A 27,814-nucleotide genomic window follows, 5' to 3' on the forward strand; every position below is an offset into this window, starting at 1 on the left:
CGGAGATGCGGGACACTCGGAACCTTTGTTAGATTCATTCTTTTTCACGAAATTGTTACTAGCATCGGAAAACATTAAATTTAATTTACATATATTGTTTCTTTTACATTTCTTATTCGACGTCTTCGACCTATTGGACGGTTTACGAGCACGATTTTTCACATTGCCGGTGTCCCGCAGCCAATTCACGACCTTATTTTCATTGTTAATAAGCGACTTACAAAGTGACACTCGACTGTCAGGTTTATGTTTGTAGTTGTTTCCTTCGCAATCGCTGGAACTCCAAGAGATTTCGTCAGCCAAGTCGACCGATTTTGCCAACCCGAATGATTTCTTCATTGAATTGATGGCATTTAAAAAGTCTAAATCGCGGTTGTCTTGTTGTCTGGTCGACATTTTTAAAGCATAAGCAAAGATGTGTCGATGATTGTAATGTCATAATCAATACAATTATTACAAGTCACAAACAAACAATAATAATAACTAGTCAACACTATCTTCTCTTGTCCTGTTAAGTGTCAATTTTACGTATATTATCTTTGCTGTCAATAACAAGGAACCTATGTATAATAATTATCTATGCTCATCTCAGTAGTTGTCAGAGTTGAATAATAAATAAAATAATTTTAATTTATGGTCACCATCGTATAGAGAGGTTTATCGGAGTACGTAAGTACCTATGTAGGTATAAATCTGGATTTCTGATCCACTGCATTATTTTTAGGCTAGAAAATTATTTGTTATACTCACAACCATCTCAACATCTGTTGATAAATAATAGAGGCCTGCACACACACAATCTTGTCTGCGTGAAAGCCTCGTGTGCGCGATTTCACACGGGAATGATTGTGTGTCTAAAGTCGCGTAGCAAACAGCGTGGGGTTAGTGCTCGGCCGTAGTGGTTTGGCGGGCGCGGCGCGGCGGCGTCTTGCGAAACTCAAACGTATAACCGTGTGTATTATGCCCCAAAAAAGACACTGTCTACGAACATTTCACTCACGGTTATACGTTTGAGTTTCGCAAGACGCCGCCGCGCCGCGCCCGCCAAACCACTACGGCTGAGCACTTAGTCGCGTCCAATCTTTCACGCGTGCCGTACGTCAAATGATTTTACTACGTTTGTCACAAATGGACGTTCGCAATTTCTCTCGTCAATTTATTACGGACCTTATGCCGGCGCTCCATTGGCACGCAAGTCAGACGATTTACAGTCTTCGGACTTTTTTTTCGCGTGGAGCACCCTAGATCTGCGGACTTTTTAATCCGCAGACCAGGCTCGTTGGATTTCAAACATGTTTGATATTTTACTCTCCGAGTTGCCAGACTTCGTCCGTCGATCACTTTGCACATTTGATTTGACCTTAATACGCGATCATTCGGACCGAAAAAAATCTGTAATTGTTTTAATCATCACGCCGTAATGAACGCGCGATATGCCTTTAGACACTCAATCCCGGCGCGCGCTTCTATATATGGATATAGTTGACATGTAAATTGTAGAAGCAGACATCTGACACGTGTGATATTACGCGCACAATATCGGGTCCGGCGCGTACGCTCCTGAGCATGCGGTAAAGAATGTGTGTGTAAAGGCCGCTATTGATCACAATTATTTACGTAATACATATTATTTGGCAACAACTAGGTATTTATTGTTGATTTATTTCCAAGATTAACAATAAATCCACCCAATGTTAGTACCTACTTGCCTACCCAGTACACTCTCGAAGTCGTCGAAGAACATTATTGAATGGCGTCCATAGACTAATGTACTTTTATGACGTCTATTTAAATAATATAGTCTGTGTTTATGGTAGCATAACCAACCATAGATAACGTACCGCGGACCGCCATTACGTATGAGATGAGTCGTTTGAGGTTGATGTGTTTCCTGCATATTATTTTTTCAATGTAAAATATTTTATCAGCGTATATTATATATACATCATAATGAGTAATTATGAAGACGACCAAAGTGAAGACGGCGAGCTGGCCAGAAGTCCCGTGCCTCAAGAAGAAATGGATTTCAGGTTACTATTTTTCAAACGTTCATTGTGCGTACATACGTTTTGGGAAAGTTTTTCCTTAAACACATTTACAACGCCTTTTTTAATTTTAGTTTGTCAGACGAAGATCTGGATACGGGTGACTCGCTAGATATAAAACCTCCGCAGGCGAAAATAAGAACCGCCCGCCCTCCGAAAGACGATAGAAAAGTAAGGCATACAGGAAAACCAGACAAGCACAAAGATCACTCACGAAGAGACAAAAAACACATTTACAGGTATTTTTTCAACAATAAAGATCATTTATCAGGATCATATTATCATATTTTGAAAAATCTTTAGTGAAATACTTGGCATTTTATTGGTTCCAATATTTCTAGATGATTCACAGTATTAAGTTCATCTTGTCAACACATTCTCATCATTATTGTCAAATGTGGTATAAATTCACATTTTTACCTTGTAATTCATTAAATTAGATTTATAGTGGCAATCGGGAATCACTCATTCTTGAAAAAAATGGATATGATTGATGGAGACTAGGTCATGGGAATAAATTTGTGTGTGAAACAAGGGGTGGTCGACTGCCGATCACCGCTAAACTGTCCGTTGTCAAGATGATATATTATAATGGTTTGGCTACAAGCTACACCTTCGTTATCTTAAGGATAAGCAACCACTATTTTTGGACAAGAGCATAAACAATGGAATTTAGCAGTGAAGCCGACATGTATGATTATTTTTGACGTAGTGCCCAATCCTTAGGAGCATTTTCTGTGTATAATAAATGCTTTGTGATGGTTCCAATCTTGTCACTATATAGGGTCATCGCCATATCCGAAAACTTGCACGGATTTATGTTTTTTGAGCTCTTTGGTCATCTCCAAGGTTCAAACTTCTAATAGAAGGTATCAGTTTTACATTTGCTAAATTGACCAAAAGTCACTGATTTATGTTGCCTTTCATTATACTAATTGATGGTTTTTATTATTCAGGGAGAGAGATAAACCGGACATTCGAATCAAGAGGGATGTTGAGATTTCTAAAAATTCCGATCGGGATCTCTTCAACGCCAAAGATAATCACAGAGGACGAGATTATACCAGGGAAAAGGAAACCCACAGAGAGAGGGACCATTTCAGAGAACGGGACGCCTACAGGGAGAGTGAACCGTACAGAGAGAGAGATCCCCACAGAGCCTCACAGAAGGATTCACACAGAGAGAAAGAGATTTATAAAGAGAGAGATCAGTACAAAGAAGCTTACAGAGAAAAGGAGACTGCTCCGCCCAGGGAGAGGGAACGCGACAGCAGGTACGCGGAGGCAGAGCGGCCCAAAGCCTCGTATGACAGAAAAGCATCTGTCAGGGAAGACGCCCCTCCGCGCTCCCGACACCCCGCCCTCCCTCAGGAGCCCCCCGTTAGGGAAGATGCCCCTCCGCGCTCCCGACACCCTGCCCCCCCTCAGGAGCCCCCCACCTCTGCCAGAAATCGGGATGCTTCCGGTCGATACGGTGAGAAAGAGAACCATGACAAACTGTCTGGGGACAAAGAGCTGGAAGACCTGCGGTCGCGACTGCTCAGTAAAAGGAGGTCCAATGAGCAGATGAGGAAGGAGCCCCCGCCCGCTTCTCGCCTGCCGCAACTTGACCGAACTCAGCAGCAGAGAAGAGACAAGCTTCTCCAAACAGGTCAGCATACTATTCTAAATTATTGTCTTGCCAATTCTTCTTGTCTGCGTGTCAACATTGTTGACTAAGTACCCTCTCTATTATGTCACACATCCTACCCGTTTACGAACATCAATGTCTCTTAATAATCCTCTTGTTTATAAATTTGTTTTAATATTACGTACCTAAGTGTATTCCTAGCATCACCATCTGTAGAGTGTGTATATATTGTACATGTAGATGTTACATGGGATGATGATATAAAGACGATGAAGAATTTAGAAAACTGGATTGCTAATCAGGTCGATGTTGCTCTATTCAAGAGAGACCTTCCAAAAATTTTAAACAATCAATTGGAAATAGATATTTTTATTCCTTTCCTAACTTCTGTCTCTGTCGGTAGGTTTCTATCAAAATTATGGGTTGATATATTATAATTGACTAGATTTAACAATCGAGTCCAGTCGTTGGGTGTTGAACTGTATCATTGTTAAATGAATGCAGAGCGAGAGATGGCCCGCCGGAAGGAGGCGTCGCAAGCGGCTCTGGCGGCTCGGCGGTCCCGGAGAGACGGTAGGGAAGATGGAGAAGATGAGGAAGATGAGGCCGACGTCCAGGACGGGGAAGGGGTGCTCGCTGTCAAGCGAACTTCCTCCGGACGGACCTCCCCCGCACCTCCGCCCCGAAAGAGACTGCGGCCCCCTGCCCCCATTGCTCTCCAGCCCGTCGAAGACATCGTCACCGTGTCAGACGCCAGCGATCAGGAGGCGCACAGTGATCACTCCAACCCCGAAGAAGGTAATCTCCTAAACATTTCCACAGTTTGTTGACAACATAATATTATATCTTTCATTGGAACATTTTACTACACAAGCATTGTCAAAGGGAATGGTAGGGGTTTAAAACATCAGCTACCCATTGTTTGCTGGCACCTATTTAATTAGCACTATACCACTGCCTATAAATAAAATTACTGTATACATATGGTATATCTATGGTAACTCATAAACTGGTCAATGACTGATACATGGCGCCACTGAAACCCACTTGCATTAATAATCTCACAACCTCAAACTGTCAAACCCATTATCTTTCCTACTTCATTCTGAGCTTTTTCCATAATATCTTTACGAGAATATTCTGGCAGCCTGGAGCAGCAACAGGCAGGAGTATTTCTCAACTTCTGCCACAAATTTTAAATTAAAAATCGGTTCATTCATATTTTTAATATAATATAGTGATATAGTCTGCTTGCCAAATGTAACGTGCGATTTCCGATATTTATAATAAAACATCAATTATTTGAGTATGCAATGTCAGGCTATGTTTTTTGAACTACTTGTTCCTACACTTCCCCTGGCTTTAGGGTTGTCACAAAAAAACGATTTTCTTGAAATAAATGTATTTTTTTTATTTTTATTGTTTTTAGACTAAAAACTATTCATCACTTTGAATCACCAGTTAACAATTTTTCTCATATTTCCTTTATTAAAAATTTACTATGTAAATCAACACATAAAAATGATACTATAATGCTTTGGGTTTTGGCAGCCCTAGCGTAAATTGGTAGGTTGTATGAAACAGTCATTGAAGTGATTCCTATCTTCGCCAACGTAGATATTTGTTTAAAATATGTCAAATTGTCTCTAGCATAAGACCTGAATTTGCTTAAGGCTATTTTTTAATAGATTTCGTGAGTATCCATAGACAATATTTTTTTATTGTACCTACTAAAACACATTAGGCGAAGTTAGGGAATCGTGCCGTAACTTCGTCTATATAAAAAATAGTGATTTATTGTATTATTTAGTATGAAAAGGGTATTACTTCAATATAAATAAAATTAAACACTATCATTGTGCATTACATAAGATCTATAAGACTTCATATTGGTGGATATTTTGGTGGCAAAACGACTTTCTGTTAAAAAACCGGGCGAAGTTAGGGGGTTTTACGGTACTGATATTGGCACCACTGTTTTATGGGGGACTGGAAACTGAGAGACTGGGAGACTAGCATGTCGCGTGTCTTTAGTTTAGTAGCGATCGTTTTGAAACTGAGGGATTCCAGTTTTGCCCGTGAGCAAGACACCATTGAAATACATTAGCTAGATACTAACTGGAATTTTAGTTTCAGTCTCGTCTTTTTTGAGTATTCTCGTGAGCTGAAGGCCCTAGTGGCACCACAATAGATGTAAAGAGCGGTGCGCAGATATCATTTCTTGCAAGAAGTAATCGAGGCATATTCTCAATGCCTTTATTTACATCTTGTCAGCTTCATTAAATTTTTACTTGTTACTGCCGATATCATAAATTTGTCAGTGACACAATGTCATTCGTATGGAAAATTCACTACAAAAATGAAAACAATAGACAAGCTGCACACATTTCAAATTTTAATCTGCCAACATATAAAATGTAAAAATCGCTGTGGCTACAAATCTACCATTCAAAATTTCCCAAAAATACTGTTCTAATATGGAAACAACACTGATGCCAATTCATTTAGTATTCTATACACAAGGCTGCTATCGGCGACTATCGAGGGTAGTTTATCATATTTATGTATTGAGGTATTATAATTGTTTCAATAAGTGCTATGTTTTAACAGTACCTCTCTTGGCTGTGTTCACTTTTAGAGTGAGATAGACAGTTTAGACAGCTAACTTATTGTGTCAATTATAATACCTCGATACATAAATATGATAAACTACCCTCGATAGCTGCCAATAGCGGTGGATAGCAGCCTTGCGTATAGAATAAATGCGCTGATGTTATTAACGGTCCTTTCAATTTAAATGCATTTTCAAGTTTTCTACAGATGTATCAGTGTCGGTGTCTTCTAAAATAATAGAAATTCTAACAGTGATTCACCCGTTAATAAGATTTCTGTCTGTTGCATTTCAGGTGAACATTCAGGCAGCTCTTCAGACTCTTCAGATTCCAGTGAAGAAGAATCAGAGTCCGCTGATGATCAGCAAGAAGACGAAGAAGAGGACGAGGAAGAGGAAGAGCATAACAGTAGGGACAGAGATAGGGATAGAGAGAGGGAGCGACAACCGGAAAGAACAGAGAGAGAACGCCAACCTGAGAGAGCTGAGAGAGAACGCCAACCGGAGAGAGTGGAGAGAGAACGACAGCCGGAGAGAGGGGAGAGAGAACGGCAACCGGAAAGAGGGGAGAGGGAACGGCAACCGGAGAGAGGGGAGAGGGAACGGCAACCGGAGAGAGCAGACAGAGAACGACCGCTGGAAAGGGAAGAGAGGGAACGGGACAGAGGGCGAGATAGAAGACGGCGAGTGAACGAAGACCAGGGAAAGGCCAAGGAAGAAGGTGGGAGAGAAAGAGAGCCTGATTCTCCTGTTCGTCAGACTTTACGAACTTCTCCTTCGCAGTCACCCGGTTCCTCACACTCTGTTTCTCCAATTGAAAGGTACCAAAGGTACCTAACATTTTAACTTATCTCTTAACATTTGTATGTACATACATAATTGGAAAACATCATATATACCAACTCAAATCTTGTGAATTATTCGTTGAATAAAAGCAATAGTTAATTATGTATATGTATATACAATAAGGATAAGATCACTTCAATGCAATTTTATTTCACGTAGTTATCTATTAGACCAGCGGTCGGCAACCTACGTACACTGAAGTGCCGCATAACATTGGACACCACCAAAATCAAACTATGATACAAAAAATTTAGTGAACTAATAATACACAATATAATTTGTTGAAGTAATGAAAAATTTCATTAAACTTCATTCTCTCGAGACTAGGCTGTGTTACCGCAAAACTTTTTGTGTGTCATAGGTTGGAGACCGCTGTAATAGGCTGTAGACATTTGCAGTCTAGAAAATTAAATTTGAATGAATGTATAGATAGGACAGGAGAAAAGTATACTAATAAATTTAATTTAATGTTATTAAGTACCGTACTTATAAATTTAATATTTTGATACAAAGGTGTTCAATGCAATATTTGTACACATATATACATACGTTCCTTTGTAGAACGTAAATTGAGCGTAGTTATGCAGAAAGCAGACAGTCCACAATGAGGGAAAAAATGAGTTATCGTGTTTAACACAAACTAATATGTTTGTTCTATCTTCTGCATAAATCAGCCAGGCAGCCTGCATACAAAAATATTCCATAAATGCGTTCGAAAATTTCACATAACGAAAAACACGCTACCGTTGATTTGCAGAAAGCAGTCAGAATCACTTGACCTATTTGTGCATTTAATTATTTTCACAAATAGTTGGTCTCCTAATTTTGCAGAAATAACCTCTACATGACGCTTCTTCTTGGTCGTTTCCTCATCGCTGAGGATCGTGACCACCTTAGAATGTTATCATCTTATGAGCAACCGAGACTTTCCACCCTTCTCAGTCATCTGCTTCTCTCAGAGCAGAGTGAAGGCTGCCCCCAGTCAGCTCCTTCACTAGGTCGCTCCAGCGCGCCGACGCTCTTACTCTTCTTTTCCTTCTCCGGAAGCTACCCAAAATCATCAGTTTCTTCAAGTTATCGGGTCAGCGCCGAGCAATATGTCCAAAAAACTGCAGGATGAGTCTCAGACATATTGTCGAGAGCCGTTCCTTTATCTGTAGTCTTAGCTGACCAACTGGTTCATCCTGTGCTCTGTCCAAGAAATACGAAGCTTTCGGCGCCAACACTACATTTCGAAGGCATCAATTGCCTTCCGCTCCTTTGCCTTCAGGGTCCATGATTCTACACCGTACAAAGAACACTTTTTTCAATTAATTGAAATTCCTCAATCCTTCCATATAATGGTAAAACGTGTCATCGTATTTTTCGCAATCTGTGTGCACCATCTTATCTCCGCTTCACAGCCGCCATTTCCACTAATGGTTGATCCCAGATATATAAACTCATCCACTGTTTCTAGGTTTTGGAGTATACATGCTGCTGGTAGATAGTTAGCCCGATCGACAACCATTTACTTGGTATTATTTCTATACCGTATTTGCGACTCCCTTCCTCTACCCAGTGTAGCAGCTCTGTGAGTTCTCTTTCATCAGCAGTGATTTGCATGGTATCTGCGAATCTTAACTTCTTTATTATGAAGGAAGCAATTTTTCAATCATCATCATCAGCTGGGGTCAATCTACTGCTGGATGAAGGCCTCCCCACGTTTCTCCAACTCTCTCGGTCCTGAATTACATAAAAACATGGAGTTTCTTGAAACGAAACCAGACATGGCTGATTTCTGCAGAATGAAGATCATAGAATTTTCATATTTTGTAGAAAGCAGCCAGCCATTCAAATACCAATATATCTTAAATAATTTATTTTATATCCTTGAAAGTTCTATAAAATCATAGGTATGTATATATTATATTATGTATCATTCAAAAACAAAAAATAGTACATTTAACACAATGCTTACGGGCCCTTTTAATTAATTTTGTAATTAACGTGTTAATTTGCATTTGAAAAGTAATTAGCAAAAACACAATTTTGTGCGGCCCGTAAGCTATTGGTTAAATTGTGTAGAATTAAATAATCACATGTAACACAAAAGTGCTTATATCTCAGTTTGTGGTTTGTGTAGATAGTATGCTTTCTGCATAACTACGCTCAATTATTGTGCACTACCACAAAATGCTTTTCTAAAGACCACCGGCTGTCACTGATTGTAATTATTACTAAAAAAACAACTGAATGTACTCAGTCTATTAATTAATAATCCACTTGTAATAATAGTGGTATACTTCTAACAGTGATTTTATTTTTAAGCAATATTTGTCCAACTGTATTATAATATAGCATATTATGACTTGTTAAGAAATACGTACCTATATCGAATAATAAATAGCCGTTTCTGAAACATTCACGTAAATGACATGGCCATGAAAAAGCAGATGTTCTATATTATACTCTTGAAGCAAACAAAATTACTATTTGTTCTATCACAGGTATCCAAAATATCATCCATAATATTATTTTCCTTATATTTTTATGAACCGGTGGGGTAGTCTAATTACATACCTATTTGAAATCATTGTGTTGAACTGATGTCATCATTTTGCAATGATCTTTGTGTACAGTTCAGGACTGAGACGCATGGTGGATGATAATTTCAATGATGCTAGCAATTACGATTATAAGAATGCGGTTGATATTGATCTCAATGAGAGATCGGACAGTGAAAATTGTAACAATATTCTTATCAGAACAGTCGACAGATGACAAGAATGAGGAACATCTGACACTAATTATTAAAACAGAAATATCTGGTATATATGGGGGGTATAGTTGGGAAAAAATTGAATATTTCGGTCTAATTCTAATTGGCAATAGTGACTTGTATAATCTTATAGTCACTCACATCAATTGAAATGCGTGGAAGTACACACTGAGCGGAAAACCAACTTTTATATATAATAATACTTGCCTCTTACAGGACACTCAAAAACATTAACAAAATATAAATAAAAATGTGGAATTAAAAAAATAATTATTCTTAAATAATAATTGTGCAAGTGTAAACGTGCCTGTATGACATGTATGTACTGGCCGTGTATAAAAGTCAGGTAATACTAGCAACCCTGGTAACATGTAGCATTTTGTGTAGTCTATAGGTGCCTGACGCGTAACTGCAATTTTTATCATAATGAAATTGAAATTGAATAGTTTTAATGTTTTAAAGTTTTTTTTTTAAATATAATTATTGCGCAGCTAGCAATTTGGTCGCATTGAATGTGTTAAATGTTGACTTGAATTTCTAGCGCCATCAATAGGATTATATATTTTTTATCTCATGAAAATTTAAAGATACTTTTCCGGATAAGGTCTCGATTTATACAGTATAATATTGCTCCTTTGTTTACATGTAGAATTGTTTCCGTGCTGTACATATAGTATCTAACTTAACTAAACTTATTTGAAATAAATTGTTTTATATTTTTTGAACAGGTCTCGCACGCGATCCAGGTCGAGATCCCGGTCTGGTTCCCGGTCGCGCTCTCACTCCTTTTCCCCTCCGGCGGGGGCCAACGGCTCCGGCAGGGAAGACGGAGACAGGGAGGAGCGGAAGGAGACCGGCGATACGCCTCTCATCTCTTCTCCGTCCCCGGACCTGCCGCCTTACTTTCCCGCTTTGCAGGTTATTAAGATCTCAGATATACTATGCCTCATTTGTTTACATATTGTCTGTCCATCGTAAATTGAATGATTATTATATATACCTTATAAGAGCTGTATTAAATTGGTTAATCGTTAACAAACTATTTCTGGCGGAAAATACATATAGACATACTCATATTTTTGCAAATTGACTATAAATACTACACACAAGATTTAACCAAGTGTCGCTTTTCATTCAAAATTTTATTCAAGCATTTTTTTTTTCGTTGATTGAACTGGCTTTTTTCTAATATATTATGTGTTTCTGAAGCTTTTAAAAGTTATAGATGTTTTAAAAATTTACATGTACCTATTTGCTCCTTCTAAGTTGATGAAACTGGACCAGTGCATCTATTCTATACACAAGACTGCTTTCGGCAGCTATCTAGGGTAGGTTTGTATCGAAGTATTGGCACTTATTGTAACAATTACAATAAGTTACTTAGTTGTAATTGTAAGTTGCTATGTTTTAACAGCACCTCTCTTGGCTGTGCTAAATTTTAGAGCGAGATAGACAGTTTTTAGACGGCTAACTTATTGTAACAATTATAATACTTCAATACAAACATTTATAAACTACCCTCGTTAATCGCCGATAGTAGTCTTGTGCATGGAATATATGCGCCGATTATTATTTAGTTGTGCGATTACGTACTATGTACCATTTGTGTTTTACAAAGCTACAAATATTTATGTATGAATATTAATTACACTTTGCTTATGTTTTTGTAGAAAAATGAGCATTTTACGTCAAAAACAACCATTTATCTCCTTACTAATTCATTATGGAGTTCAGATTTTTAATTTTATTAATGAATATGAGAAATGAATGTTGTAAATAGAAATTTAAATGTTCCAGGGATGTCGATCAGTGGAGGAGTTTCAGTGCTTGAACAGGATCGAAGAGGGAACGTACGGAGTGGTGTACCGGGCCAGAGATAAGACCACAGAGGAGATTGTGGCCCTCAAACGCCTCAAAATGGAAAAAGAGAAAGAAGGCTTTCCCATTACTTCCCTCCGAGAGATCAACACTCTACTCAAGGTGATTAACTCTCTCATTTTGGTGTACAATCCATAACCGCAGACCTTCTGGCAATTTGACGCCCTGCCGGCTTCGTCTGCTTCATCTATTCGAATGGAATCCATAATTCTACGTCGTTTACTTAAATTTACTCGATAAATAAATTGAAGACGTGTGGGTAAAATAGATGAAGTGCGGCGATCCGTAGAGAGTCGTTTTGCAGTCGGTCGCCGCCGTCATATCCGTTTATTAATATCGTTGTGTATTTTTATTCCTCAGGCCCGGCACCTCTTATCTGCAAGAGAATTGTGATTGACCTCTGAACCAATCTAAAGGTTGTCCAATCTACTTCTAAGAGTGAAGGGCGGGAAATTCGTTTACTTGCGATTGCGATCTTGTCTTGTCTGACCGCCGACCCCTTGCCTCTCTCTTTCACGTTCATGTTCATTCTCTAAAGTACATTCCTGCCAATCAAAAATACGTGCCCCACATCGACCGGTGAAGCGTATGACGTTTTTGTTAATCTCATGATGATAGAGAGTTCGCTTCGGATGAAATTACACCACCCAATTGTGTGCTACATCATATTTGTATTATCTGACACTTTTATTACAGCTCTCTGTGGAATCAGAAATAGTTATAAGAAACATTAGCATTGCCAATCATTTAACTTAAGAGAGATCGTAACAGGTACTGGAGACATTTACTGACAAAAATCTTGAGACAATTAAATAGAATTTACTGAAAGATTACCTCCAAAAATGTTTCAATTAACCGATTGAATAAGAATGTAAATTTCCACATTGTAAGCGAAGTATATCTCCACAGAGTAAAAGTTGAATGTATTAGTCTTTCTTTATTAAAAGTAGTTGTTAGTGATTCGCCCGACCCATTTGGTTCTTGCACTGGATCAAGTACACATTGATAAAAAATTTTATCACTGCGGGTTCTAATCCGCACCTCACGGCTTCGTATTTATACATATTAATCAATACGTAGGTACTTAAAAACAAGAAAAATATGAAATATATTTTTAAATCAATGATATACTTATGATTTAAAAATCTGTAATTTCTTAAATCGTATTTTAAAAGCATTATCTTTCAAGGAAATTAAAATGTTTTCAATTCAAAATCATTTTTATTTATATCTAATCTAGCCAGTGATGCCAACCGTACTATAATTATAGTACAATACTATAATTTTGATTTCGCGAAAAATGTAAAATACTATAATTTTACGCCAAATATACCAAAATACTATAATTTTAAAGGATTCAAGACGAAAAATGTTCCTGTACTATATATTTTATTTAATTTTTTTAGAAATACTATAATTTTTACGCCTTTGTACTATAATCAGCATAGAAAAATATGGCAACACTGAATCTAGCTATCCTATTGTGATGGCAATATTTTCTTGTAATAGAATATTTTCACAAATAATAGTAAAGTACAGGGGGTCCTCATTATCCGAGTTACGAATTGCAGAAGAATGCAAAAAAAAACTAAAAATACAGTCGCAATAGCCTGTAGTTATCAACTGTCACTTTCAATCCCACTCTTACGTTATTTCTGTCTTGCTTTCTTTTCTATTCATTTGCTGAGTAATTTTGGTTTCAATTTTTACCGGATTCGCTTAAGAGGTATTTTTTCGTTACCTATTAATTGGATAAACCCTTGGATAACGAGCACCCGCTGCAGTTCTAATTTATGTCAGATAAAAAATTATATATCGTTTTTGTTTTTTAAAGCAATTCATATTTTCTGTAGTCAGTTGTGTTAGAGGTAAGGTAATTTTTCAGGAAATCGTATTTACGTAATTGCATGTGTCATAATTCCTTCAATGAATGTCTAATACCTAAAATCTGTTACTTTCTGCCTTAATCATTGAAAGAATATGATCAATTTTCATCAATCAGGCTTTGAAGGTCTGCATTTCTTCCGTTTCTTGAGATATCTTGCATTCAATTGTATATGTATTTATAATCACCGTAAAATTTTATAAAAAACATATTGTTATACATATTTGTATATAATGTGTAAATCCAAAAGAATGTAAGTATTCATGTAAATCAGTTTACTTCTAACAGAAGTGGATGACATAATATCTTACTATTATTTCATGTCTCCGCAAACGCTATCCGACCTCCAGTTTCTTAGTACCCTTTGTTGTTTTATGACTTTTTTATTTAAAATATTTTTAAGCGTGCTTATTGTGCTACATATATAAAAAAATATTAACACAATTTATTGATTCGTTAAATCAGCTAAATTCACCAATTTGCCACAAAATATTTTGTTCTTAACATTCCAAATTTGGTGCCTAATATATGCATTTAGTATGGTATATTATATGATTACTTTATTTTGACTAACCTATTCCCGTTGTATTGTATTTAATGTAAATTTGATTACCAGTCAAGGATAAACAGTTGTTTACAATCGTTTAATTACTATAATGGTGTGCCTATTGGACAGTGTTCACATAATAAGATTGACGTTTGCTTTGTTGAAATTCGAGTCATGCGAGTCGGGAGTCGGTAGTCGGTGTGTATACAATTCAGTTTGTTTACAGGGTTATTTAAAATAGAAGTTTTATTGTGCGTTTGTTCACTACACAAATTATAATCCCCCTCGGAAGAAATGAAGCGGAATGGAGTGAAGCCAAACTATGAAGGGGTTACGGTATGTATTTACCTAAGAATTTTGTTTGTCCTCCAAAGGTTTTTTGTACATATTTATAGAACATTTCGATACTCTGTCGTTGAAAGGGATCATTTCTGCCTTCTTCGTTTCCTAAGGCGATGATGGCATTTATTTTTTTAAATATTATGTAAAATAGTTATACATAGTATCCGGCTCGATGCAGATGCCTTCGTTCAAATAATACATTTATACCGAGCAGTTACTTTCAAATATTGCAATACATATTACACTTTGTATTAAAGGAATCTGACTCTCACTTTTATGACAGGTAAGTATAAAGAAACTGATCGGTCGGATCGTGAGTCGGTAAATTGATAGATAAAATACATATATGGTTGATATGCAATTACTAAATTACGAATATCAAAGGCGATTGTCTGACGCCGGTTGCCGATCGTTTTCCACATTTTTCGGTGTCCGTGAAATGTGAACGATTCTCGAATGGCAGAGTTTGAATTTCACGGGAAGGCGGAGTTCGTGAAATGGCCATTCGCGGTGTCGTAGGGCTAACGGAGGGCTTGGCGGCGTTGTTCTGTTGCAGGGCCAGCATCCCAACATCGTGACGGTGCGCGAGATCGTGGTGGGATCAAACATGGACAAAATATTCATCGTCATGGACTATGTGGAACACGATCTGAAGGGACTCATGGAAACCATGCGCGCCCGCAAACAAGTCTTTCTGCCAGGTTTTTAACTATTATACTACTATACTATTTTCATTTATTTCCATATTTCCATGTTTTCGCCGGAAACTTGACAACTGATTCTCTTACGGAGCTGGAACGCATATTTCTACATTTTTACAGAAAAGCTGTATAGTGCATAAAATAAAGCTATGCTATTATACTATATCATACGTGATATTAAAAAAAACACAGCTGTTAATATCGATCAATCTGATAAATGGACAAATGATTTTACACCACATCCGGAAAGAAGTCATCTAAAACAGAAGATAATCTAAAGAAGTTAATAATAATTTCTTTGCATGTCATTTCAAAATGTTATGGTCTCATTCCAGTATTTAGGAAAATGTGATGCCTTAAAAAATATGATTGATTGTACCTGTATCGGTAAATACTTTGATTGAAAACAAATATTTATATCAATGAAGGAATTGAAGATGCAATCATACGAAGAAGGGATAGCTTAAATGTGCGCACCCAGAGTGAACGGTGTCGCATCATCCGAGATAAGATTAAATCATTAAATACCCGATTTATGATGAACAAATTTACTGGGACAAGCACAAACAGCCATATTGTATGAGTTACGAGTAACAGAAAATATGCACACGCTCATGAGAAACAGGTAACAAGTTGTCATAATGTGGTAAGTGATGAGATATTAATTAATTGATACCTGCAACCCTATTCTAGCAGCATGGTTACTGTTAGCACATGCACTAACACTTTCAAAGTATTATTACTATGGCGATATTGTGCACATGTGGGTGCTAATTTTTGTATTGGTATGTAACAGTTAACACTACTGCTAGAACAGGTGTGCTGATTTCAATGTGCGCAACGCACACGCATCAAGTAATAGACTGCTGCCTGATACAACATATTATAGTATAACAAAATATATGGGATATAAATATGTTTTGGTACCTTGCCATAGATAAATTATAAAAGAAAATGATATTTTAGATTCAATTGATTAATCAAGTTAAAGTTAATCAAAGCTAAGATCTATGGTCAAACCAAAATAAAGTTACATTTTTCTAATGCTCAATAAATAATACAAAAATTATCAAAGTAAAGGAAGACGTTCTTCGATAATTAATGTTATTAGATAGCTCAATCGGTACATTATAAGAATCTTTTTTAACAGAGATTTGTGAAGATAGAGAATGTAAGCTTTTCATTTGTCTGCAAAGCATTTGTCAATTAAAAACTACATTTTTTTAATTCGTTACCCGCGTATGAGAACAACTAACATTTAATTAATACCTGGCGCATATAAGTGTTTCATAAATAAAGATAAAGCAATAATAAAGTAATTGAAAGTCAGACTTAAACAAGAATATTTAATTTATTAATTACTTTTATAATAAAATCATTACTTTGCAGTCGCAGTGAAGAAAACATTGAAATTAAAACAAGCTTACATAAAAATTCAACGATAAAATTAAGCTTGTGAGTTGTGAGATAAGAAAATAAACACTTTGTGGTATTGTTTTGATTTGGTTTGGTTGCTACGAAAATTTCTATCCAAGACGGATAAAGGATATAAAAAAAAAACACTTAGTTGATTGTGTATTTTAGAAGATGTGGAATAATTCTTCTCGGCTAGTGAAAACTAATTTAAAAAAAATTTGATTTTAACGGTTTCCATCCAAAGGGAAACCAGTCTCATCTCCAGCTTTTACTTGCAGCAGATGGTAGAAGATGTGAAGATGTGGAGATATACATGTTACTATTTATAATTATTGTTGATAAGAAAATATGGTATTATTTATAATCACTCTACCGTTTTATCGATTTTGGGATACTGGATATCGGTACCATGGTTGTGGAAAAATCATGTCTCCTTTTATATTCAATAGATTCTACAGTAAAACCTCGTAAGTAAGAACATTGATAATTCGAAATTCGCCGTAATTCGAAATTTTCCCGAAAAAAAGTCCCTTGAACATTATTTTCATATAAAACCATACCTTTAATTCGAAATTCGAAATGAGTCCCTGGCATATAAAAATATTCAATAAATCATAATAAAGTACACTATTTCATGGGCCAGTCATTGAAAATTGTGACATACTTTCATTAAAACATCAAAAATTACTTATTTTATGATGGTAATAAAAATAATCCTGACATTTTATGACCCAATTCGGTAGGCACATCTATGATCAGAAACGAAATAATGGAAAATCAAAATTTTTTTTGTTTTCAAAATTTTTATATTTTCCCCCCATACATTTCGTAATTCGAATTTTTTTTCGATTTTCGGTCCCATGGAATTCGTATTAACGAGGTTTTACTGTATCTTCAATATCAATGGTTCACATCTTGTGACTTGTGCATTGTTGTAATACAAATTTATCAGGAAATAGACTATTTTCAAGGGATTCATCGTATTTACTCCTAATCATCTATAGATATTATGATTTTAGTTATTTCTGAACCCCTATCCCCAATCTTTTAATTTTACCACCCTGTCTAAAACTATGCTACATTTTTAACTTCCTTAATCATGTTTATTGAAAATTATCGATTATTAGTATGAAACCTTTCGTTTGTTTAGTAAAACTTAATTACAAAAAAATGTTTAAAACTCATTAGTAGTTTATTCTTTGAATTGTGTAATATGTAAATGCATTTCTAATCATGTCACCATAAAATTTAGAAATTGTGGTATTGATCTAATTATAGAACCCGCTATAACATCGGTTGATTGGAAATGCTTTTTAGTGTTGACAGCAAAGTCTGATGGTGTTTATTGCAGGAGAGGTGAAATGTCTGATGCATCAGCTCCTGCAGGCGGTCCACCATCTGCACGACAACTGGATCCTCCACCGTGACCTTAAGACCAGCAACTTACTGCTCTCTCACAAGGGGATCCTCAAGGTTACATTTTTTCTTATCCTCTATACTTATTGTTAATTTTATTTACTCTAAGAGATAATGCCCTCATCAATTGAATAGATAACAACGGAATGGGTCCCTTATGATGCTTTTCTTGATGTTGAGGCAATATCTTGATTCCGAATACTACTTCGGACAAACCTGAGTGACCAGTAAATGTTTCTACCATGACCATGACCATGACTGATGACCTATTTATTCTTCCAACTCATCTGGCAAACCCGCTACATTCACAAACTCAATAATTCATAATAATATGTATTACAAGACAATCATAGTTCAAAACAACCATGTAAAAGAATATTTTGATAACTACAATAAGTATGATTACATTTGAGAGTTTCAAATAGGTATTTTCAAAATAATAAAGAATTGCGTGTTTGTTATTTGTTAGGTTGGTGACTTTGGTTTGGCCAGAGAGTACGGCTCCCCTTTGAAGTCTTACACACCCGTTGTGGTGACACTGTGGTACCGAGCGCCCGAACTCCTGTTGGGCGCCAAGACTTACTCCACCCCCATCGACGTGTGGTCTGTGGGCTGCATATTTGCTGAGTTCATCACCATGCAGGCTCTCTTCCCCGGAAAGAGCGAAGTCGACCAGCTCAATAAAATATTCAAGGTTACTTACTAGCCATTTTACTAAATAATATATTATGTATTATCATTTAAATGTTACATGCTTTTAGTAGGAACCATTCTATCAGTGTCTATTTTGTAAAACTGTGTAAAATTTTTGCACTTGCTGTCTCATGAATTCATTTGGAATTATGAGATTTGCAACATAGTACTACGATAATATGATTTTGTTTGTAAGTTTTTTTTTGGGGAAAATATGGTTTTCATTATTGATCCGGTGAATGGGTGACTGTTTGGCATTTAAATATGTTACTATAACTCGAAAATTCTATCACAGTGCTTCCCAACCGAGGTCCCTCATACCTAGGTTTCCATTAATTCGTGGTGTTTTATTTATAATTAAATAATAAATATATAGTGGTTTTTTTTTGCTCGGGTAGAACGAAAGGGTTAACTGTTCAACCTAGATGTGATACTGCGCTCACTTGACATTTATGATCAGTATAGTCTGACAAATAATGAATAGAGTCAAGCTTGAACAACGCTACTAGATTATCCAAATTTACTTTGAAAATAAGTCGTCAATTCGCGCAACTTATAGACGACTTTGTGATTTCATCGCGCACATAATCGTCCATCTGGGCAAGCCATCCGTCGCACTGTGGATAGATTTTGTACCGTATACTCTCTAAATGAAACAATAACACCGACATGTCAAAGGAATGTGCGTACTGAAGACAATATGCTTTTTCAAAAGATGATGCCATAGTATGATTTCGAATTAAAAAAAAATATTTGGTCAACTTAACACGTTGATCGCCATGGGGTTCACCGGTGACCGGCATCGGATTACGTTCAGGGGGCCATGGGGGTCACCGGTGACCGGCAAAGAAGACCTGCCTTAGAGTTGTTCTACAGCGCCGGCGGGCACGCGCGCAGTGCATTTTTCGATACGCGGTGACCGGCATGGCCCTTCTGTATATTACTGCCACTTGGCCTGAAAATGTCTTCCCAGTCACAAAATATAGGCTCACTAATGTAAAGAATGTACATAATGAAAAAAAAAAGTTTTCCTTTTAAATTGTAAATGTGTTATTGTTGATATAAAAATAAAAATTAAATAGATGATAAAAATGTAAGTTATAAAAAATATGTAAATAATAAAAAATTAGAATAAAAAAAATGATTATAAGGTATGTATACATATATTTCCAGTTTATGTGTATCCAGGTATTATACTACCCAATTTGAAAACTTTTATTCCGTATTTGTGCCTTTTCTGTTTATTATACTATCTAAATCTAAATATAATTCGACCGCGAAATGGCACCATGCTCTCGTCAACACATATGGACAGGTGACCGGCGAAGTGGCCGGCCCGGCGCAATAGAATAAATTAACTTGTTGGCGCCGCGACGGACACATGTGGCCGGCACATCATAAAAACCAATATTTACGTAAAAAAATCATCAAAATGAAAAAAAACATTATATTCTTTCATTACCTATCAAATAATACCTTAGAGACAAATAATCATTTTTTAACTATTTTATGTAAAACTAGTTGGCGATCAATGTGTTAAATGTATCACCTGAATACAGTCTGAAAAATCTAAATATACATGTTATTGATATACTTTTTGGATAATTTGGAAAAATTATATATTTGCATCTATGTTTTAAAAACATGTGGAACTGTAGAAACTCTAAAAACTTCAATGGGGTGGGGTGTTCTGGTTCACGTTAAAAATTCCTAAAATTATGAAAAATAACTTTGTAATCCCGAGTGTGTAGCACTTCTGTTCCCTATTCTGTTACCAGCTGTCTATTTACTGAATGCATTTTGAAATACGAGTAGGCAAATTCTATAAAATATGGTAAATTTTCTGCAATAAATCTATTTTACTATTCAAACCAGTTTTAATTGATGCCATTAAAAAAATTACCGTTCCTATAAGCTTTGATTATAATGTCCATGCTTTATTTATGTGACTCCCCAAATACATGGAATCTGATAGAATAAACCTGTTTTAGTAATGTGCATCAGTAGCGGTTTTCCATGAAGTCAAATGGCATGTAGTACTAAAATCTGAAAAAATTTGTATTTTTCACAATCTTAGTTTTTTTTGTTATAATTCTGACAATATGTATATTTTACTATATTTTTAACACTATCGCACAGGCAACTTTCAGGCAAGGCACATCCAAGTATCTAAAACCACCACTAATGTGCATATAGGAATTCCTTGATGAATTCCGACCAAGACATTTTGCACTTGTGATTTTTTTTTTTTTTTTCGACTACAAGGAACATGCACTTGCAAACTAGGACTGATTTATTTGAGTTTTTTTTTCAATTGTATAAAAAGAATAGGTACCTATCTGTATTTTGTTATGTATCATGATTTTGTTAATGCGATTCCAGGATCTGGGCACGCCAAATGATACGGTGTGGCCGGGTTGGAGCGATCTGTCCGGGTCCCGTGCCACGTGGGCGGAGCAGGCAGGCGGCGGCCTCAGGGCGCGGCTGGGCCCTGCTCAAGCGCCCTCCGCTCTCAACCTTCTCACCTCTCTCCTTACCTACGATCCCGTCAAGCGGATATCGGCCCACACTGCCCTTTCGCACGGCTTCTTTAAGGTCAGTTTGGTTCATCTCAACTTATATTATGAGCTTATATAAAGGTTCAAATTTACCTTGATTGTTATTCAAGAAGAGTGCTCGTTGCTGACGAGTGGTGGATTGTTTACTTATGAAGCCATGAGTTCGGGTTCGAATCCCGCAACTTGACACATTCACAAATTGTTTTTTTTAGAGCATTGACCTGATGATAGGTTGAGTGATTGACTAACCATTTTCTTGTAAAAAAATCTATTAAAAGACCATTTGGTTATGGAGCCATTGTAGCTATCAAGAATTTATTTTGGCTTACCTTTTTCGTAAAAATGTTGCAATCATAGACTACAGGGAGTCTTATGAACTTTTTGTATAATGACAGTTTTACATTTATGATTATTTTTATTGTGTTTCAATAATTGAACCACAATAAAAATAATTACCAATAACCAATTATTGGTAGCTATAGAAAAATTAATATTTAACAATACTTAGCTGGTTTCTTTGGACCTTTAATGACTTTTCATTATTATGTGTGTACCTCGTCACCGTTCAGGCAAAAGTCACCAACCCAAAAAACATAATTTCGAGATATCGCAATTTGAATGTTTGGAGATGAAAGAAAAATCAGATTTTAATGTTTTTAAGGTTTTATCTACATTACATAATTTTCTCATGCCTTAATAAATTCTTGAGATTACTTTTACGTTTTGATGCTAATTCATACATTAAGGTTTTGAAGGATGCAAGGTGGCTAAAATGTGGTTTGGTGACTTTTGCTTGTTAATAATCTGGGACCAAAGCGATCTTATGACAAGCTAAAGTGACTACTCCTGTTTAGTTATTGTTGCCTGTTTCAGACAGGTATTAGAAGTGTTCAAATGATAAATCAGTAAACGGTTTTGTTGTTTTTTTGCTTACGCTTGTTTCCAATAATGTGACCAAAGAAAATATATGGAGTCATTATGTATATTCGAATAATGCCACCGGCACAGAATATTAGTTTTCGTATAGTTACCAATTCAACCATATTTCACATGACGCGATTTGTAATGCAGTATGGCACAATGACTGATATTAAACGTTTGACAGGAGCAACCTCTGGCGATAGACCCGGCTATGTTCCCGACGTGGCCGGCAAAATCTGAGGGCGGGCGGCGCCACCAGCACAGCCCCAAGCCGCCGTCGGGTGGCGACCAGTACAAACTGCTGGGAGATGACCTCTCGGAGCACGTCGGCCACGGCTTCCACATGGGCACGGCCGCCTCCGCCCGACCCTCTTTCCACACCGCAGCGCCCGGATTCTCACTCAAGTTTTGAAGACAGCATAGGACTACTAGGACTATATCCATCCCACTGCCACATTCTGCAATCATTGTCTATACTCTATAACAACATCCTTACTAAATACACGAATTTTCAGTGAAAGCGCTTCATTTTGTAATTTTTAATCAACACATACAATATTGCGGGCATTCTAATAATATGTCGTCCTATCTCTGACATTTTTATCAAAATTTATATTTTGCATGAATAAATAAAGTCGTAAATTAATGTCGCACAAAAATTGATCATTATTTGTGCTCACAAGAAATTGGATGCTTTGCCGCCTGTTAAGTAAAACATATTTGTCTTGTCTCTAATATTTATTGACTTGTATAATTTTTTGTATTCATGTTTTAGTAACTGTAATTACGTAACTGCATTAATTAGAAAAACCTTTAGGTTTATTTCAAATTAATAATCAATTTCAATCATTTTTTGCCTCTCCCTGTGATGATAATTTTGTAGACAGGCCTTTATTGCCAGAATGCCGGCGATACAAAAGTGAATTTGTTATTTAAAAAAAAAAAGTAAATAAATGCTACTATATAAACTCATTTTTACAGTTTCAATAGTATCTGTTCTTTTAAGGCCATCCTCCCACGGCGCAACTTATGTCCGTCGGAACTGAAACTAAAATTACAGCCAGTATCTAGCTAATGTATTTCAATGGCGGCTCGCTGACGGCGAGACTGGAATCTCTCAGCTTCAAAACGGTCGCGAAGAGATGCGACATGCTAGTCGCGCGGTCTCTGAAGTTTCCAGTCACCGTAAAACAGTGGTACCAACATCATTAGATTTCGGTGAAAAATCATATTTTCTTACCAAAATTGGTTAAATATTAATTGGAAAATCAAAATAACCGTATGTAAACGCTGCAGCGTGCGTGTTGTCAGTTTTTGTACAACACGGTTGATAGTTGAGTTTGACAGTTTGAGGTTATGTGATTATTATTTCAACTGGGTTTCAGTAGCGCCGTGTGCGAAGCATCACATTGGTCAGTTTATGAGTTCCTTCACAAACTAGTTCCATCAGATTTTAGTTGCGCCGTGGGAGGATGGCCTTAGTGATCATTTTCGAAGTTTGGTGATAAATGATTTCTGTACTGATCTAGAATGAATATTAGATTAGTAATGTTCCCCAACTAAATGTACACCACATTTATATGTATTTTTATATTATTCATTTTGGGTTTTCATTGATGGAAGCACTCGACATGTGCAGTGTGATCTGCGAACGTATGTAATACGTCGGTAGTGACTGCAAACACTAATTTAGTGTCATTTGAATTGTAAACGTTTTGAGACACAGTAAGTTGTCCGCTGAGTGAGGGCGCCACTTGCCAACATTTGACGTATCATTAAATACTTTTTATGCTATGATGAGCTTAGTTCTAAATTCGAACACCAGACAATTTATAATGGTATATCTTTTTTTTATAGTCCTGAATACAATGAAGATCACGATGGTGTTTGTTTGCATAATAATGTGACTATTTCCTTAGTGGTCAACTTACATACTCCGCACACATTTAATAAAATTGTTTTATCTGACTTGACTAATTTTTTTTTTTTGTTTTATAAATCTAGGAAGCTTTTGGTTCTGTTATAATAATTCGATGGGTGATTCACACAAAAACCTATCTACAAAAGATGCGTCTTTTAGTTGAGTATGCAGAATTGTTCACTATAATCGGTTCTATCTGTAACACAAAGACGTATCTCCGTATATACTATGAGTAAGGAAATAATCTAAAACGTATCTCATAATTTAATCGAAAAAAATTAACACTAAAACGTATCAGCTCATACATTTTTGTGTTTATGGATTTTTTTCTGACAGCTTGGAAACACAAACGTATCGCCTTGTTTTTCAACTGTCAAACTGTTTGTTTCATTTTGAAGTGATTTTACATAGTTTTTTCTTAAGAAATACTACATAAAAATAAAAAGACAATATTAGGTAACTCAAAAACATATGATGCTATCCCATTTTTTATAAATAATGAACATCAGGTATGATGAATTTCTAATAATTTTTCACCGTATTGAAAAGGAAAAAAATCATTCCTAAAACTTTTGTTATCCATACTAGTTTTGCTAAAAAGTCTAAATCTTGAAAAAAACTTATTTTTTCCACTCATTAAAACTTGCCAATTTGTAGATACGTTTTTGTTTTAATAAACAACAACAAAAATAACAAACTGCAAAGATAATTTGAAAATTTATTGGTAACACAAAAACGTAAGTGGGTCGACTTTTTTTAAAACAGTATTTTTTTTAATATAGATCATGAAAATTACATTTCTTTTTCAATCGATTTAGAAGAGAAATGATTATACTTTAAGAAGTTGAAAATTTCATCTTTCTATCATTCTTAGTTTTATTAAAAAAAACCTCTTGAAACAAAAAAAAAGTTGTTTTGCTTCTCCTGAAAAATCGACTTTTTGTAGATAGGTTTTTGTGTTAATCACCCATCGAATTGTTCTTTCAATTTTCACAATATGACCCCGAATCAATTTAAAACTATTGCTTTTTTGAACTCATTACTATTCTTTAATTCATAATCATTGTTTTGTTTTGTTTTATCATTCTAGACAACTGATAAAAAAAACACCACAAAATGTGCAAAACAGTTTACAAATTACGTAGCTGAAGAGATAATTCACAATAAATTATTGACTAGAAACATCAATATCACTCATCTGAATATCGAATATGAGATCGTTATTAATTTAATAAATATTTTTTTTTTGTTCTTTTTGAAAAAGAATTTTATCTACCTACTGGTTATATATTTCTCTGAGGTGTTTTCAAATTATGTATTAGTATAAATTCATTAGAAGGTATTTAATTTTACGAGATCTTTTATAAATCATATTGTAGAATGGTGTTAGATTCTTGTGGCAGTGCAGGCGACTCTTTATTTCTTTCAAATGACACTCCAAAGTGATTTTGTCATGGCCGCAAAGCCACAAGAATCTGTCCTTCCTTTATCATGGATGCTTTGAATGTAATAAATAACAATACTTTTTATGTTAAATTATCTGCTTACGAGACGTACTTACAAAATCATAATTAAGCAAGTCATACTAACCCAAAAATGTTGTTGAAGGTTGAATTGTAATTTTTAATAGTCAAATCCGTGAAGTATATATATTTTGAATTGTAAAATGTGGTAGTTGCAAGGCTATTTTAACATATCACTTAACTCAAAAATCTATTAAAAAAATGACAAAAGTGATGTGAAGTGAAGTGACTTAACTGTCATGTTTTTTAACACATTTAGTAAGTACTGCAAAATATTAACATGTCATACTCGATTCCAAATGCGTCCGATTAGAATATCCAATTGGATTAAAAAAGTCTTTCAAGTATGGATCTAATCGGTTCAGCAAGTGGCTAACATCCATTACTCGTAAAAACAAAAATCTCTTCTTTCAAAAACTTCGTAGTGTTCCATATCGTGGGCGTACAGGCAGAAGTCACTAACTCCAAATACACAGTTCTAAGGTAATCATTGTTTTGTGTTTTTGGTGTTCTTAAAATGGTTGTAAAATCTTTATTTTTTGAGTTATTCATTACTTTTATTTTATTATATGTTCAATAATCTTAAATCGTGACTTCTGCCAATCAAGCAGCATTACTATTTCTATATAATTATTATATATTATTGAAGATAACTGCCTTGTATAAGGAATTCTGTGTTATTTTGGATCAAGAAAAATAACTGAAACGTGTTAACTTTTTAGAATAGCCTTGCAGGTGTTGGTGTAGATAAAGATGATAATGTAGAGTACCTGTAATTTGATTAGAATTTCACATTTTGTGGAGTTTACTGAAAGTGTCATAGGAAGATTTGATAATTTTATGTAAAATATTTCTTAATTGCCTCATGACATTTAGAGGTATGTAATAGTGATTATGTCGTCATCTTATTACTGAATTATTTCAAGATCGGATCAATATAAAAAAAATCTTGGAAGTCTGTACATAATATTGAATATTTTTTTATAAGCCGCCATTGCATTAAGAACTGTTATTGTAAAAAGGATCATAATATTTATATCCATTTTATGGAAAGTTGTATGTTTAATGAATAAAAAAAACATATTTTTAAGAATCTACAGATTTTTATTGGCCTTTGTGTTATTTAAAACCCTTTAACAGAATATTTCCCAAGCTTGCAGGGTCATCTTATATTTCTAAATTACAATCATTCTAAGTTATCGAGCGTGGGTTTTTATCATTCACATGCGTTCCTATCCTGACAGCTCATTATAATTATAAGACGTAAATAACATCTCATGACATTATTTCCCCAGTTCATGGATAAAACTCATTAAGTACAGTATGACACTTCGAATTATACTGTACTTCAAAGATTATGTTTGTATGAAGTTTTTACAAAAGATATAAGATTTTTTTTTTCCATAATGAGTTTGGATTATATGATTCTGATGTAGAATCTGCAAAACTTGTACAATATGTTTTTTTATTTTTTACCCCGAATGTCACTTGATGAGTTTCACCTTTGAACCGATAATTTATCAGTGGAAATAGGGAGAAAAATTTATGGTTTTGAGATATTGCATCCCGGAAGGAAAAATATACAACACTTTTTATCCGTGTCATTTATTTAACAACTGCTCGGTATCTTACTGACAATTGACATGATTATGATATTTCACAAAGCATAATGTAATTATTACAATAGGTAAAACGCATAGAGCCATTTTTAGGTTTTAACTGTGATATATTATTTTATTTTAACTTAATGCAGGTGTTCATCAACAATTTTATAATGAAGCAGAACAGAAGTAAATTTTCTATGAATATTACATTATGTATCTATATGCACCTATTACATTTTTTTGTTTTAATAAAGTAAACAGGTTTTTCTAGCGTTCATTCACTTCAAAGTTATGTTCACAGAATACAAAAAAATAATTAAAACATGAAAGGTTATGGAAAGATACAATAATTAATTGCAACATAGTCAGTAAGATTTATGTCGGGCCATGGCAAAATGCCAAGACCGGTCGGGGCATCTTGGCCCTTGAAAACTCGAAACATTTTCAAGTGGTTCAATGAGATAATAATTTTAGAGAATAAATTAGTTTAGATAATATCTGAAGTATACTCTCTGG

The 27,814-nt window shown here is 35.4% G+C and overlaps 1 protein-coding gene across 1 annotated transcript; it reads left to right on the forward strand.

Moving 5' to 3' along the window:
• The first annotated feature begins 1,852 nt into the window (after positions 1–1,852).
• Positions 1,853–25,067, forward strand: LOC147064423 (uncharacterized). Its single transcript, XM_085958479.1, has 13 exons — positions 1,853–2,030; positions 2,120–2,284; positions 3,002–3,696; positions 4,180–4,473; positions 6,582–7,107; positions 10,622–10,811; positions 11,691–11,873; positions 15,102–15,246; positions 18,014–18,135; positions 18,548–18,772; positions 21,154–21,366; positions 22,435–23,256; positions 23,733–25,067. The coding sequence occupies exons 1-12, from the start codon at positions 1,951–1,953 to the stop codon at positions 22,660–22,662; spliced, it is 3,066 nt and encodes a 1,021-aa protein (XP_085814605.1). The 5' UTR covers positions 1,853–1,950; the 3' UTR covers positions 22,663–23,256; positions 23,733–25,067.
• Positions 25,068–27,814: the final 2,747 nt, after the last annotated feature.

This window comes from Rhyacophila brunnea, unplaced genomic scaffold (assembly GCF_057557595.1).
Source record: "Rhyacophila brunnea isolate RB1 unplaced genomic scaffold, BYU_Rbru_1.0 scaffold_7, whole genome shotgun sequence".
Lineage (NCBI taxonomy): Eukaryota > Metazoa > Arthropoda > Insecta > Trichoptera > Rhyacophilidae > Rhyacophila > Rhyacophila brunnea.

What these genes read in the sequence shown, in the direction of transcription:
- LOC147064423 (XM_085958479.1), top strand. Translation starts at nt 1,951, where the DNA reads ATGAGTAATTATGAAGACGACCAAAGTGAAGACGGCGAGCTGGCCAGA. An exon ending in CAAGAAGAAATGGATTTCAG is followed by an intron (nt 2,031 to 2,119) that starts GTTACTATTTTT and finishes TTTTAATTTTAG; the next exon opens with TTTGTCAGACGAAGATCTGG. An exon ending in CTTACTTTCCCGCTTTGCAG is followed by an intron (nt 10,812 to 11,690) that starts GTTATTAAGATC and finishes TAAATGTTCCAG; the next exon opens with GGATGTCGATCAGTGGAGGA.